This window comes from Vulpes vulpes, chromosome 8 (assembly GCF_048418805.1).
Source record: "Vulpes vulpes isolate BD-2025 chromosome 8, VulVul3, whole genome shotgun sequence".
Classification (NCBI taxonomy): Eukaryota; Metazoa; Chordata; class Mammalia; order Carnivora; family Canidae; genus Vulpes; species Vulpes vulpes.
Window position 1 is genome coordinate 8,157,113 of NC_132787.1, and position 12,676 is coordinate 8,169,788.

General features: G+C 41.2%; 1 protein-coding gene across 4 annotated transcripts in view; it reads left to right on the top strand.

The window, feature by feature from the left end:
- Positions 1 to 12,676, top strand: part of SLC38A1 (solute carrier family 38 member 1) — a 70,551-nt gene that overhangs the window by 41,963 nt on the left and 15,912 nt on the right. For all 4 annotated transcript variants that reach the window (XM_072765478.1, XM_026000168.2, XM_072765476.1 and 1 more), the window contains exons 6-9: positions 9,322 to 9,395; positions 10,823 to 10,915; positions 11,227 to 11,308; positions 12,264 to 12,346. In XM_072765478.1, coding sequence (XP_072621579.1) covers positions 9,322 to 9,395; positions 10,823 to 10,915; positions 11,227 to 11,308; positions 12,264 to 12,346 — 332 coding nt within the window. The remainder of the gene's footprint in view (positions 1 to 9,321; positions 9,396 to 10,822; positions 10,916 to 11,226; positions 11,309 to 12,263; positions 12,347 to 12,676) is intronic.

The window sequence follows — 12,676 nt, forward strand, 5'->3', positions numbered from 1 at the left end:
GGTTACATGGAATTTTTCTGTCACTCGGGAGTTAACATCTTAAGAGCGTGATAAAGGGGGCATCATTTTCAAAGGTAAGGATCTAGGTTTGAGGGGAAAGGAAGCCAGTTACTCTTGTGGAGTAGAAGAAGAGGAAGGAGGACATGTCAAGAGTTATAAATGGAATGCCCGCAAAACCCACAGCCCTCTGCCAACGACTATAGGCAAAAACAGGAAGTGGTGGTGGCGCATGGCTTTCTTTCTTACCAGTACAACTTCCTCATTTATAGTCAAGTCTCCTCCTAACCTCACAAAGTATCAACTAAATTGATAAATTCTAGTTCTGTCTGCATACCTCTTGTAAGTACTTCTTTCTTTTTAAGATTATACCAGATATTATTTGGCTTGGTCATCAGTGAGGCATATTTCTTTCATTAGACAAATTGAAATACGTAACCAGCAGTGAGGGCGGTTTAAGAGCAGCTTCATACTAGAAAACTTAGATTGACCTACAAGGAAAGAAATGGAAGGAATCGTACAAATAGCTGATCCCTGCCTCTTCCCAGCTCAGCATTTTAAAACCATCCCTTTCACTCTCTAGTTTAATGTGTAAATATTACAAATAACTGCATGCTACTAGGTCCTGGTGTGCTGGTCTTCTGACCCCCAGAATGTTGAAATCTAATCATGATCTAGTGACTAGGAAGTGTACTTTGGAACTGAATAATTATATGTTTCTGCTCCTTTCTTTAAGTATTTGGTGAGATCCTTCAAGGAAATAGGGACTACATTAATGATTTTGAGGTTTAAACAGATGCAACTCTTAACTGCTCCCCCCCGTGAAAGGAAGATTTGAAACAATACTACCATCATTTGAAAGGTTCTTTTCATTTTCATTTTAATAATATTATTGTAAAAGTAAGATAATCATTAAAGACCATTTTGAAAATGCAAAAAATAAATGAAGTATAAGTAAATCACCCAAAAGCTCACTGTTACAACAGGCTCTGTTAACATTATGATGTATTTCATTCTAAGTTGTTTGTCTTCTGCAAGGTTTTCCTTTTTACACTGTCATTCCTCTGTGGACATTTGACTTTGGCAGACAATAGAGCATGGGTGGGTAAGGTCTTTGGAGTCAGACTATGAGGGTTTGAGGGCTCTTTCTTTTTTTTTAAGATTTATTTATTCAGGGCAGCCCAAGTGGCTCAGTGGTTTAGCGCCGCCTTCAGCCCAGGGCATGATCCTGGAGACCCAGGATTGAGTCCCATGTCAGGCTCCCTGCATGGAGCCTGCTTCTCCCTCTGCCTGTGTCTCTGCATCTCTCTCTCTCTCTCTCTGTGTCTCATGAATAAATAAATAAAATCTTTAAAAAAAAAAGATTTATTTATTCATGAGAGATATACAGAGAGGCAGAGACATAGGCAGAGGGAGAAGTAGGTCTCCTCCGAGTCCAATGTGGGACTGGATCCCAGGACCCCGGGATCACGTCCTGAGCTGAAGATAGACACTCAGCCACTGAGCTGCCCAGGCATCCCGGGTTTGAGGGTTCTCATGCTAACTGTGTGACCTTAGACAAAGTACTTAATCTCTCTGAACTTCAAATTTCCTTATCTGTAAAATAGTAATAGTACTACTTATAAGTGAAATATTTTAAAAAGTGCTTAGTGTGGGCCTGATATAGTGAAAATGCCCTAAATTTATTAGTAGTAATGATCAACTTGTGTTTTGTTAATTATATTGAGTTCTCATTAAAGTCAATTAAAGTTCTAGGAAATGGATTTGTTTTTTTTTTAATATTTTATTTTTTTATTCATAGAGATGCAGAGAGAGAGAGAGAGAGAGAGAGAGGCAGAGGGAGAAGCAGGCTCCACACAGAGAGCCTGACGTGGGACTCGATCCCGGGGCTTCAGGATCACGCCCTGGGCTGCAGGCGGCGCTAAACCGCTGCTGCGCCACCGGGGCTGCCCCTAGGAAATGGATTTGTATGTAAAAGAGAATTTTACATTTTCCAAAATATTTAAAATTTTCGTATGGGTTGGGGATTCAGAACACCTGGTCCCTCTCTCCTCACTTTCAGGCACATCTCCTTCCATTTGAGCTCTCATTAAATAGATGATTCTTTCTCTGGTTGCCATTCTTCTCCCCTTAAGCCTCCTAGTGGTATGACTCCCCTGGGCCAGGAACCATGCTGCACCATCCTGCCTCTGCAGTTACCCTCCAGATATCCTACTTCTGACCACAATGCCCTCCACTCCCAGGCTCCTTCCTCAGGTACTCCCACTGGGTCTCTCCTCCAATGTCATGGAGAACCATTGTCTCGGAGAACCTCACAGAGAAGCACACTTCCTTCCCTGTCCAGCTTAGATGTCACTGCCCTTCACTTGAAAACCCCCTCTCTTTCCCACACCCTAAAATTCCCTTCTCCACTGGTTCTCTGTCACACTGGCTGGAAACCACCCCCGAATCTGAGCTCTTTAACCCACACAATGGGTAACTCTTTCAAAGTCCTCCACCCTGCCCAGCCCTCCCTTCATCCCCAGCTAGCGCTCTGCTCTCTGCAGCAGTGTTTTTAAATCTTTACTCACTTCACATAGATATTTCCCTTTGGAGGAGTTGGTGGGGAGGGGATGGAAAAGCGGAGAGAGTTAGTGTAAAAAAGTGGAGGGGGAAAGACAGGAAGGTGGACACAGCTTGGAAAGGTAGGAAAAAGGGAAGAGGTAGTGGAGAGTAAGAGAGAGGCCAGTAACAGAGAAGGATTGGAGGAAGATGGTTGGCCAGAAAACAATATGTTCCTTACAGTTTGTCCAATTCCCTTGTCCTGGAGTTTTTAGATTTCTTATACATATTTTGCCTTGACCAGCTTGTATGTGTCTGAGTTGTGGAGGGAGGGGCTGTAGATTGGTGGGAGATGATGGTAGATAAAAGCAAGACTAGTAATAAAGATTACTTTTCCTCTAGTGCAGGGAGTTTTTCTATGGACTATTCTAATCATGAGGGTGTTAAAAGTTTTATACTTTTAACTGCATTTAAAAGAAGAAGAAGTATATAGTGTGGTGAGCCTCAGATCCCTTTTGGAAGGAAAGAGACATGGCTGGGATGGGGGAGGGATGTAGCATTGGAAATAATTTTATTTATTTGGGAGAGAGGGAGAGAGAGCAAGAGAGGGAGAGAGAGCACACACATAAGCCAGGGTGTGGGAATCAGAGGACCTCAGGACCATGACCTGAGCTGAAGGCAGATGCTTCACCAACTGAGCCCCCCCAACCAAGGCACCCCTAATTTTAGAATATATATGTTGGTGAGGTATATAATGCCCTAATACCCTCAGGAAGTTGACCAAAGGAATTCGACTGGACCTCGCATTCACACTGAGAGCCGGTCAGCATCCCACAGGAATGATAATGCTCCAGCTGTAAATGCTTCCCTTCACTGCAGTCCCACCTGGACAGCGTGGGGTGCATGTCATAGGTAGTCACACTGTGACGTTGGCGTGGCACAGCGGTCGTGAGAAAGAGAAACACCGAGACGTATGTGTCGCAGTGCCCATGCTTGCGGCTTTAAGTCCTCGCTGCTCCAGGTGTGGCCCGTGGAGCAACAGCATCCACGATACCTGGGGACTTGTGAGAAATGCGGCGTCTCGGGTCCCACCCCAGATCTACTGAATTAGAATCTCCAATTTAACAAGATCCTAAGGAGATTCGGATATATCATTAAACTTTGAGGACAGCTGCTTTAAACTTTGGCAAGGGAGAGCACAGGGAGAGTCATGCAGGGAAGGTTGGAAGGGTTCTCTTATTTTTTTTTTAAGAGGAATGGGTCCAGGAGGAGTTGAAAGCACTCACCTGCATGGCAGCCCCAAACACCCCCATCCGAACACCCCCATGGGATCTATTTCTGGATCCACAGCGGTGACTGCTGCTTCATCTCCACCTCTTTCAAGGGCTCCGATGGATGCTGGGTGGGGAGTATGTCATATGATTTCTTGTTATTTAGCGAGACTTAAAAGATAGTCTCATCATCCTTGAAGCAATGTGGAGTTGGTCTTTTTTTTTTTTTTTTTTGAGGCATAATTTATATACAATAAAATTCTCCAGTTTAAAGGATAGGATTTGATAAGTTTGCCCAGATACAGTTGTGAAATCACCATCACAATCATGGCATAGAACATTTCAATTACTGGGGTGCTGGGTGACTCACTCGGTCCATTAAGTATCTGACTCTTGATCTCAGGGTCGTGAGTTTAAGCCCCTATAGCCCAGTGTGGAGCCTACTTTAAAAACAAAATAAAACATTTCAATTGTCTTAAATGTTTGGTTCCATTTATTGTCACAGTTTTCCATTTGATTAGCATATAGTACTTTAAGAAATGAAATTTATTATAATGTTCTCCATGTAATCTTCGGGTAAGTTATGGGAGAACAAAGAATTACAGTCTTACCGATGTGATTCAAAATAATAGCAAATAAATGTTTTTAAAACAGATGTTTACATGTTATTGCTTTAAGGTAGGAACCAAAATTTTCTTGCACCAAATACACTAAATATATCTGGGACCACGGTCAGAAATATTTAAGAAATCATGAAGAGCAGGAGTATCACCAGCGGACTAGAAATGGGCAGATTTCATCCCAGCTTTCATAAGTGGTAAAACATAGATCCCAAGCAATATTCAAGGGCAAATTCTTAAATAGCTTGTTTATATGCAAATACTGTAGAAAATATTGCTTCATAGTGGTCAATAGGGTTTTCCTAAATGGTTTTGCTAAACTAACTTCATTTTTTGAGATAAGAGTGAACTAGTAGGTCACAGAACTGTCTTAGGCAGAATGTATTTTGATTTTAGCAAGATATTTGGCATAATCTTATATGATTTACAAATGAGATGCTAATATTCTGTAAATTCACTTATTTTTAGCCAAGAGTCTGCTATGTGCTTTGCTTGGTATTGTATGTAAATAGGCAAATAGGATGGGCCGTGACTCTGAATTAAACTGTCATGGCCTGTCCTACAGTCTAGTAATGGAGGAACATAATAAAGCAATGAAATAAAAAGATTTCTTTGGCTGTCAAGTGGAGGAAGGACTGGGCGGAGGGGGCGGGGGCAGGAAACAAGAAATAGATAGTGATTACTACAGTTGCCCAGAAATTAGAAGTGATGGATTAGAGTAGTGGCGGTGGAGATGGGAAAAAAAAATGCATATGGATTTAGGATCTATTTTGGAGGGAGAAGTAATAGGACACTTGTCAGCAATTAGATATGAGGGATGAGAGAGTGGATAAAAGATCAAGGGTGACTTCCAGGTTTCTGGCTGGAGCAGTTGACTGGACTGGGGGCTATTTTTTAGATGAGGGTCTTGTTGTATTCAAAGTTTGTACCAGTGACTTGGATGAAGGCGAGTTCAAGATACAAAGCTAGATGAGACAGTTGATACATAAGTAAAAAGATCAACAATTTTAAAAGATATCATGAGACTGGAAAGATAAGATGTAATGGAAAAGTGCAGAATCTTTTCAAAAAAAGTACATGAGACAGAGCCAGGAAGAGTAGCCTAATAGCCGTTTCCAACAGAAGCTCAGTAAGAATCAGGTGTGGCTTGGCTGCTGTAAAAATGAACGACAGGTTCAGGTTGCCTTCAAGGAAGCATGATGTCCAGCTCAAGTTAATAATCTTAAGTGATGGCATTTGCATTTGGGGGCACACAGCTATGAAGAAGGATGGTTGAGGAACTGGACCATGACTAAGATGTAAAGAGCCTGAAACCTCCATCACAGGATGATAGCTGGGAGATTTGGAGAGATTTAGGTCAAAGGGCACAATGTTAAAATGAGCACCATCAGATGGACTATTTGGTGGAAGACGGTTTCCATTTCAAGTAGATTCGAGTAGGTCCAAAGGGTGAAATGAGGACCCCGAGGATAGAAGAGCAGCAGTAGTTTCAGCTCAGCCTCTGTTCCCTATGTGTGACTCTTTCCAGAAACAGGATGGGGTGAGTGCCACAATGTGTCCCCTGTGACACACTTCACAGACCTGGATGGATGCCTGTGTGTTGGATGGAGGAGCATGGAGCATTCCTGTGCTGGGTGGAAAGCTGGGCAGGGCAATGTTTAAAGGCCCCTCTCTGATCCTAGAGTCTAGAATTGAGGACTCTTTCTCCTCAGGGGACACAAGCTCTCCACGGATTGTCCCCGGACCACCTCTTTCAAGATGTTGCTGACATGCAAGGGTTCTCAGAAGTTCCTGACCACGTTCTTCACTAGAAAACTCTCCTGCTGCTGCTTCCCCAGTGCCCGTGTCCAGATACATGTTCTGGATTCCCATCTCTTCCAGGGAAAACCTAAGTCTGAAATAGCAACACTTTGAGAGCTCAGATTCTATTGCAGAGGTTCAGTTGCCACCACAACACCTTTTTCAGCAGGCAGCTTTTGCTCTAACCACGGTAGAACTTGTAGTCAGTGATTAGAGGTGTGCAAGCAACCATGATGTCTGGATGAGATGAAAACCTGAATCACTCATCTTCCTCTTAGCACAGGAATACCTGCGTATATTTCTCTTCCAGCAAACCACAATAATATGTACAAATATCTAACTGGACAAAGAGAGGTACAATCATGCTCAAGACTGGAGAAATGTTCAAATAAGTCATCACATTCTGGCAAATCATCCCTCCTGCTCCTTCTCTTTGATGTTATGCTTTATGTCTTTGACATCCCTGGATCCCCTTAAACTACTCTAGGGTCATTGTAGCCAGTTAGACAACTTAGCGCTTCATTCTAAGAATCTAAACAAGGAGATGTACTTCCCTAAATTTTAATTCCATTGATATTACTAGGTCTTTTTCATAGCCTAAAGCCATCTTAAAATTTTATATCCGGATTTTACCTCTTATGACCTGCTAGAAAGAGGGTTTGCTGCATATGAGTTTTCAGTTTGTGGAAGGAAGCTCTATATTTTGGGAGGGATGGAAAGACCATCTTCAGCGATGGGATGATTAAAGGCAGAGGCTGTCAGACTTCTTGCTACAGGTCTTTACATCTAGGGTACAATGTTTATGTCCTTAAACAGGGGAGCGCAAGGGTCATTTTCATGACTGTGGGAGAACCTCACTGTGCTGTTAAGTGTGGGGGAGAAGATAGGTGAAACTCCCTGCTAATGTCCTCCCTGACCAACACTTTTTTCCCAGAAAGAGAAAAAGACGTTTTAGGAGTGAAGAAATCCTTCATTTCTTGTCAACGGCCACAGGCCAGCTGAGCATCAACCCAGTAGAATGTGTTAAGAGGCAACCATGTGCAAGAACCATGTGATCCCAGGGGCTACTAGCTGAGTGAACAGATGTTTCCTTATGTTTCTTTTGCTAATAAAGACCCAGTTCTCCTCAGCTTAGGGCCTTTGGTTAATCATTATGTAGACGTTAGTAATTATCCCTCCCGCTAGGCACATAGCTCCTCCAAGGTCATACTCTTTACTCATTAGCCTGGGGCCCAGTGGCAAGATCCCCTCTCCCCACTAGGTCAGTCCCGGGAGAATAGACTCAACAGGGCATGTGATCACTCTAGAACAGCCCATGGCTAATCCGAAAATTCCATCTATCCTATCCCAAGATTGAAGCCCATGCTGGTCAGAGAAGTCCTCTATGGCTTGTTACATGTAGGAGTTGCCAGCTAGTGTTCAGTGTCCCTAAAAAACATGAGTGAACTTCAAAATAAATATGGCTTCTCTCTTATGAGATGAAAGAAAAATCATACCACAGTTTTGTCCTGTTATCTTCCTCTCTGGCAGAGCATATCCAGTTGTGGTCCATTACGTATCTCAACACTACTGGGGATGGTTCATAAATGCCTGCTCTCAGTTTCTCCTTTCCCTAAGCCAGAATAGATAATAAGGGACTTACCCCTTATTCACCCTCCTACTCAAGGACCTTAGATAAGTCCATATATGTCTGAGTGCTCTTCCTTACAGTCATACCTTAACCCAAATTCCCCTTCTTATTAGCTGGTCAGTTTGGTCTTCACCCAGAGTGTTAGGTTTTCTGTTCTTTCCCCCAGTGTTTGTTTTTACCTCTGCTGAGCTCTGTCCCCCTTTTACGTTTTGTGACCAATCTATGACATTCCATCTTCTCTGCAGTTGACCATTCTGTAGTCCCTCCCTTATCTCCTTGTGGCTGCACTGCACACAGGAGCAGCAAAACGCCATAAGACATGAGAGAGCCTGAGAGAGCCGTGGAGCTGTCTTTCTGCCTGGGGCAAGGGAAGGCACCTAAGAAGGTGACATCTGAGCTGGGCCCAAGGACAGTGGTTCAGCAGGTGTGCGGGGTGGGGGAAGGGGTTGGGAAGAGAGAGCTCACACAGAGAGAATTGTGTGATGTGCCAAGTGCCTCCCAACTGCACTTGCTAGAAAAATCATTGCCTTAATTACTCAAATGTGGAATCAACTGCCATAATATATTGTTCTAGGACTATATTTCCCTACATCAGGGAGTAAGTGGTTTCATTTGGGGGACTGGTATTTTTTTTCTTTTTAGTAAATAGGCTATATTTTCAATTACTAAGTGTGTCTTAACCAAATGATTCAGAAATAATCTATGCAATCTCCCACACCATTTTAGCTGTGTTTTTTCTCGAGGAGGGTTTGATAATGAGCCATATGTACTAAAACAAAAACATGAGTTTGTCAAAAAAGTCTTTTCAGTTTGCTTGTCAAGATTTTCCCATCCGTTAAAAGAAGTGCTTAGTCTTTAAGAGGAACCAGGTGCAAAAAAAAAAAAAAATGAATTATCTCAGTGGTCCAGTGTATCGATTCAAAAATAGCCACCGAGTAATTAGATGAAAAGAACCTCAGACATCATTTAGCTTGCGTCTGTGCTATAGGTGAGGCCTCTAAGGGATGAGAGAACTGAGCAGGTTGCCTAAAGGCACGTGGTCATTGACCTAAGAGTCACCTCAAGCTTTTCCCTCTACCCCCGCCACCACCCCCAGTCCCCACACCCTTTTCACACTTTCTCACTCAGATGTAACAGAAAGTGCATCATAGACAATAAAAGCTTTCTTTCATAATACTGTCTGAAAGTCATCTCAACTGAAATGACCTCAGAGAGCTATTTAGGCTCTGAATTATGTAGAGGATTTGCACTGTTAGGGTTACTCAGATTCTAATGAACAGTTCTTTATTTGGTAGAGCATTTTTATGGAGGATTTTAAAGAGGGTGTGACTAATAGTTTCCAAAATTTGGATGTTCCCAACATATAGGGTTAACCATATAAATAAGCCTTTGCCCTTCGAAAATGTAAGGTCCGAGTTATGTTCTTTCATTGTTATTACAAGACTTCTTTTCTTTGCTTTAGGATACTTCTGACTTCTGTGACACTGCTATCTATATATTCAATAAACCTTCTTTTGATCTGTTCCAAGGAAACAGGTAAGCTGATAATAAATGTCTAGTTTTGTTAAAGCCAGGGTGACTGATTTGCATGGTGATACTGTAAACAAGTGATACCCTCCCGATTCAGCAACTGATTATTGAAGAGTACTTTGACCTACAGTCCCTCAAAAACCTACAGTGGTATTGACCCAGAGAAATAGACACAGCACCATGGACATTGCATTGTCTTGGACACTGAGAGGATAGCGTTGTCATGTAAAGCAAACCCCCAATTATACCTGTTTTTCGAGTTTGAGATGACTCTGTTTGAAAGGCTTCAGTTTTTCCTTAGGTCTTAATAAATTCAGAACAAGGATTCCATGTTTTGATATTATAGCCTTCAAGATTTTAAAAGTAAACAGAGCTCTCACTCTTTTTTGTGTATATTCCGAGGAGAAAATGTTACGCCTGAGGCAACGTGGGAGTGAGGGTGCTGTGGAAAGGCTCCAGGTTCTGGGCAGTGTAATACCTGAAGTGTTTATTTTCTATTCCTGGGACAAATGGATTCTGTTTGTAATACTTTGACTTTGACTTTAGCTAAAACCACATTGGCCAACTATTACTGTACATAGATGACTCCATTTAGCTGGGACATTTTGTAATAAATTGAGGATCTACCATTGTCTTGTGTAAACACCAGTCTTAGGAGAGATTAAACAAAGCTTTAATTATAGTCTGACCTATATTGCTTTCTGTGAACGTTTTAAAAATGTGAGCCAAACTGTCATAAAGAAATATAAACACTTTTTTTTTAAATGAATGGCTTAGCAGCTTAGTATTTATTGAGATGAGACCATTGAACATGTTAGGATTTTGCTGTAGCCAAATTATTCTTTTGACAGATTTACCTATTGGTCTCTTTTCTGAGTTGCGTATCTTTGAACTAAATTTTACAAATGATCAAAGTTCTGGTGTTCACTCTTACATGTTTGTTCCTGTGTTTAAGACACATGAGGCATTCGTGGAATGTGATTAAGATAATTCCTTGTTAGCCTCATCGGTTCACATAATTAATTCAGAAGGGAACTTTCATCCCAGCCATAGGATTTGTATTTTTAAATCAAATCTTTATTTTAATGATATCATCAGACCTGAGAGGGAGATCAGAATAGGAATTTCCCCCCAGTAAAGTAAGAAGACAAAGACTTTTCGAGATAGTTTAAAATAAGCCTTATGACCTAATAATTTAATTGTAATGCTTTTGTAGCCAACCTGAAAAAGGAGAAATGGTGGTCATGTCTGACATTTTAAAATGTCACGAGGTTGCAACGCCTTACCCCTTGCAAAGCCCCAAAGGCTATTTGTGTGATTTTGAGAAAGACAGAATAACTTGGGGAATAGTCCATGGAATGAGGAAATCTTGGCTTTCTTTAACTTTTAGAACCCTGTCATTTCTTGTGTTCTCAACTATGGTTTTTAAATAGGCTGCATGGTTTATGAAAAGCTGGGAGAACAGGTCTTTGGCACCACAGGGAAGCTCGTAATCTTTGGAGCCACCTCTCTACAGAACACTGGAGGTAAAAAGAACACGCTTTTCTATACATAACTTTAAAAGTATGTGAATATTATTATCTTTTCTAATTCTGGTGGTTGGGTGGCCGGATGAATTTTAAAAAAATGGAAGCAGGATCGTTCTCATTGCTAAAATGGCACATGGAAAGCAAAGCGGAGAGAGCAGTCACTTATTTAAAACCAAGTATACGGAGTAGCTAAAACTGTCTTTGTGTCTTACTGAAGGTCAGTCTAAGAACAGGCTGCTAGCCTTTTATATAGCTTGCAACGTGAGCCTTAGTATCTTCTTTCTAAAAATGTTCTCATTTTCCTCTAGCAATGCTGAGCTACCTCTTCATAGTAAAAAATGAACTACCCTCTGCCATAAAGTTTCTCATGGGAAAGGAAGAGGCATTTTCGTAAGTTATAGACCATGTTTTTTGTGAAATAACTAAAATGTGTTTAATTTAAGTGTGGGCTAACCGAAGTTTTTGAGTTTTCACTAGGTTTTTTTTTTTTTCCTTCTTTGTTGCTCCAACAAATTTCTCTAGGGCTATATAAATGAAAGCCATTTGAATATGAGCATTTAAAAGGTAGATTTATTTGTCAGGCTGCAAACAGTAGATGCTGCACCTCCCAGAGAGCCTGAGATCTATATCTAGTTTCTACAAAATAGAACAGATACGGAGTACTTTTAACACAGACGTATATTTAACACAGAAGTGGAACACGCATTAAGACCGTTGTCTCTTTCTTAAAGAAGGGAGCAAAATTTACATGAGCCAACTTTATTAAAGATACAGCTAAGCTTGGAAAATGTTGGAGGTACACCTGGCACATCGGTTGTTTTGACTCCCTCTTGTTTAACAGTTCTTGTCAGTCTAGTTTTTCTGTTTTCTTTCAAGGGAGAATCATAGAAGCCAGAGTTCCTTGTGTTCTATCATCAGGACTCAAGGTCAAATATAAGAGGTTAGGGAGAAAGCAATGCCTACCTGTGCTGACTTGTTTGTCAATGGTATTAGCCAAGCAAAACAAAAAGGAACTTATCTTTAAATAATTGATAAGACATGTTGTAATCCAACAGAATGCAGTGTGTGCATTCAGCTTTGAAACCATGTAAATAATTCAAAGGAACGCCACATTTAGCTGATGGGGGAGGGGAAAAATCCCTTCTACCACTTGGGAGCTAGACGATAGTAAATGAGGAGTGGCTGGGTTCAAGGGTTTGGATAAACCTGAATAATGATAGAAATTAATGGTAAAAATTAATAACAGTAAAAATTCATTAAAATACATGGTGAAATTTTACATTTGAGGAAAAAAAATACAACTTTCTACAAAAATGTGACCCAACCATTTAAATGCCTCTTTCAGAGCCTGGTATGTGGATGGCCGCGTTCTGGTGGTGGTGGTTACCTTTGGCATAATCCTTCCTCTGTGTCTCTTGAAGAACTTAGGTAAGGAAAGAGCTTGCTTTGATCATAGTCTCTACAGTGCCCAGATGAATCAGAACCCGGATAAAAATGAACAACTTTGCCAACTCTACTTTCACTCATGGGGTAAAGATTTAAGTGAATGATAAATCTACAAGTATTAATCAGGCTTAACTTTAATATGGGATGAAGACACTGGTCAGTATGTGACCCTCCTAAGCAATCCTTCTACTGAGATATGGAGCGGAGAAGTGAAGTTCTGGGGCCAGCGGCAGACACGGTGATATATCCAATAGCACAACTTACAGTCTCCTCTGAGAAAAGTACAGAAAATGGAATTCTCTTTATACAATA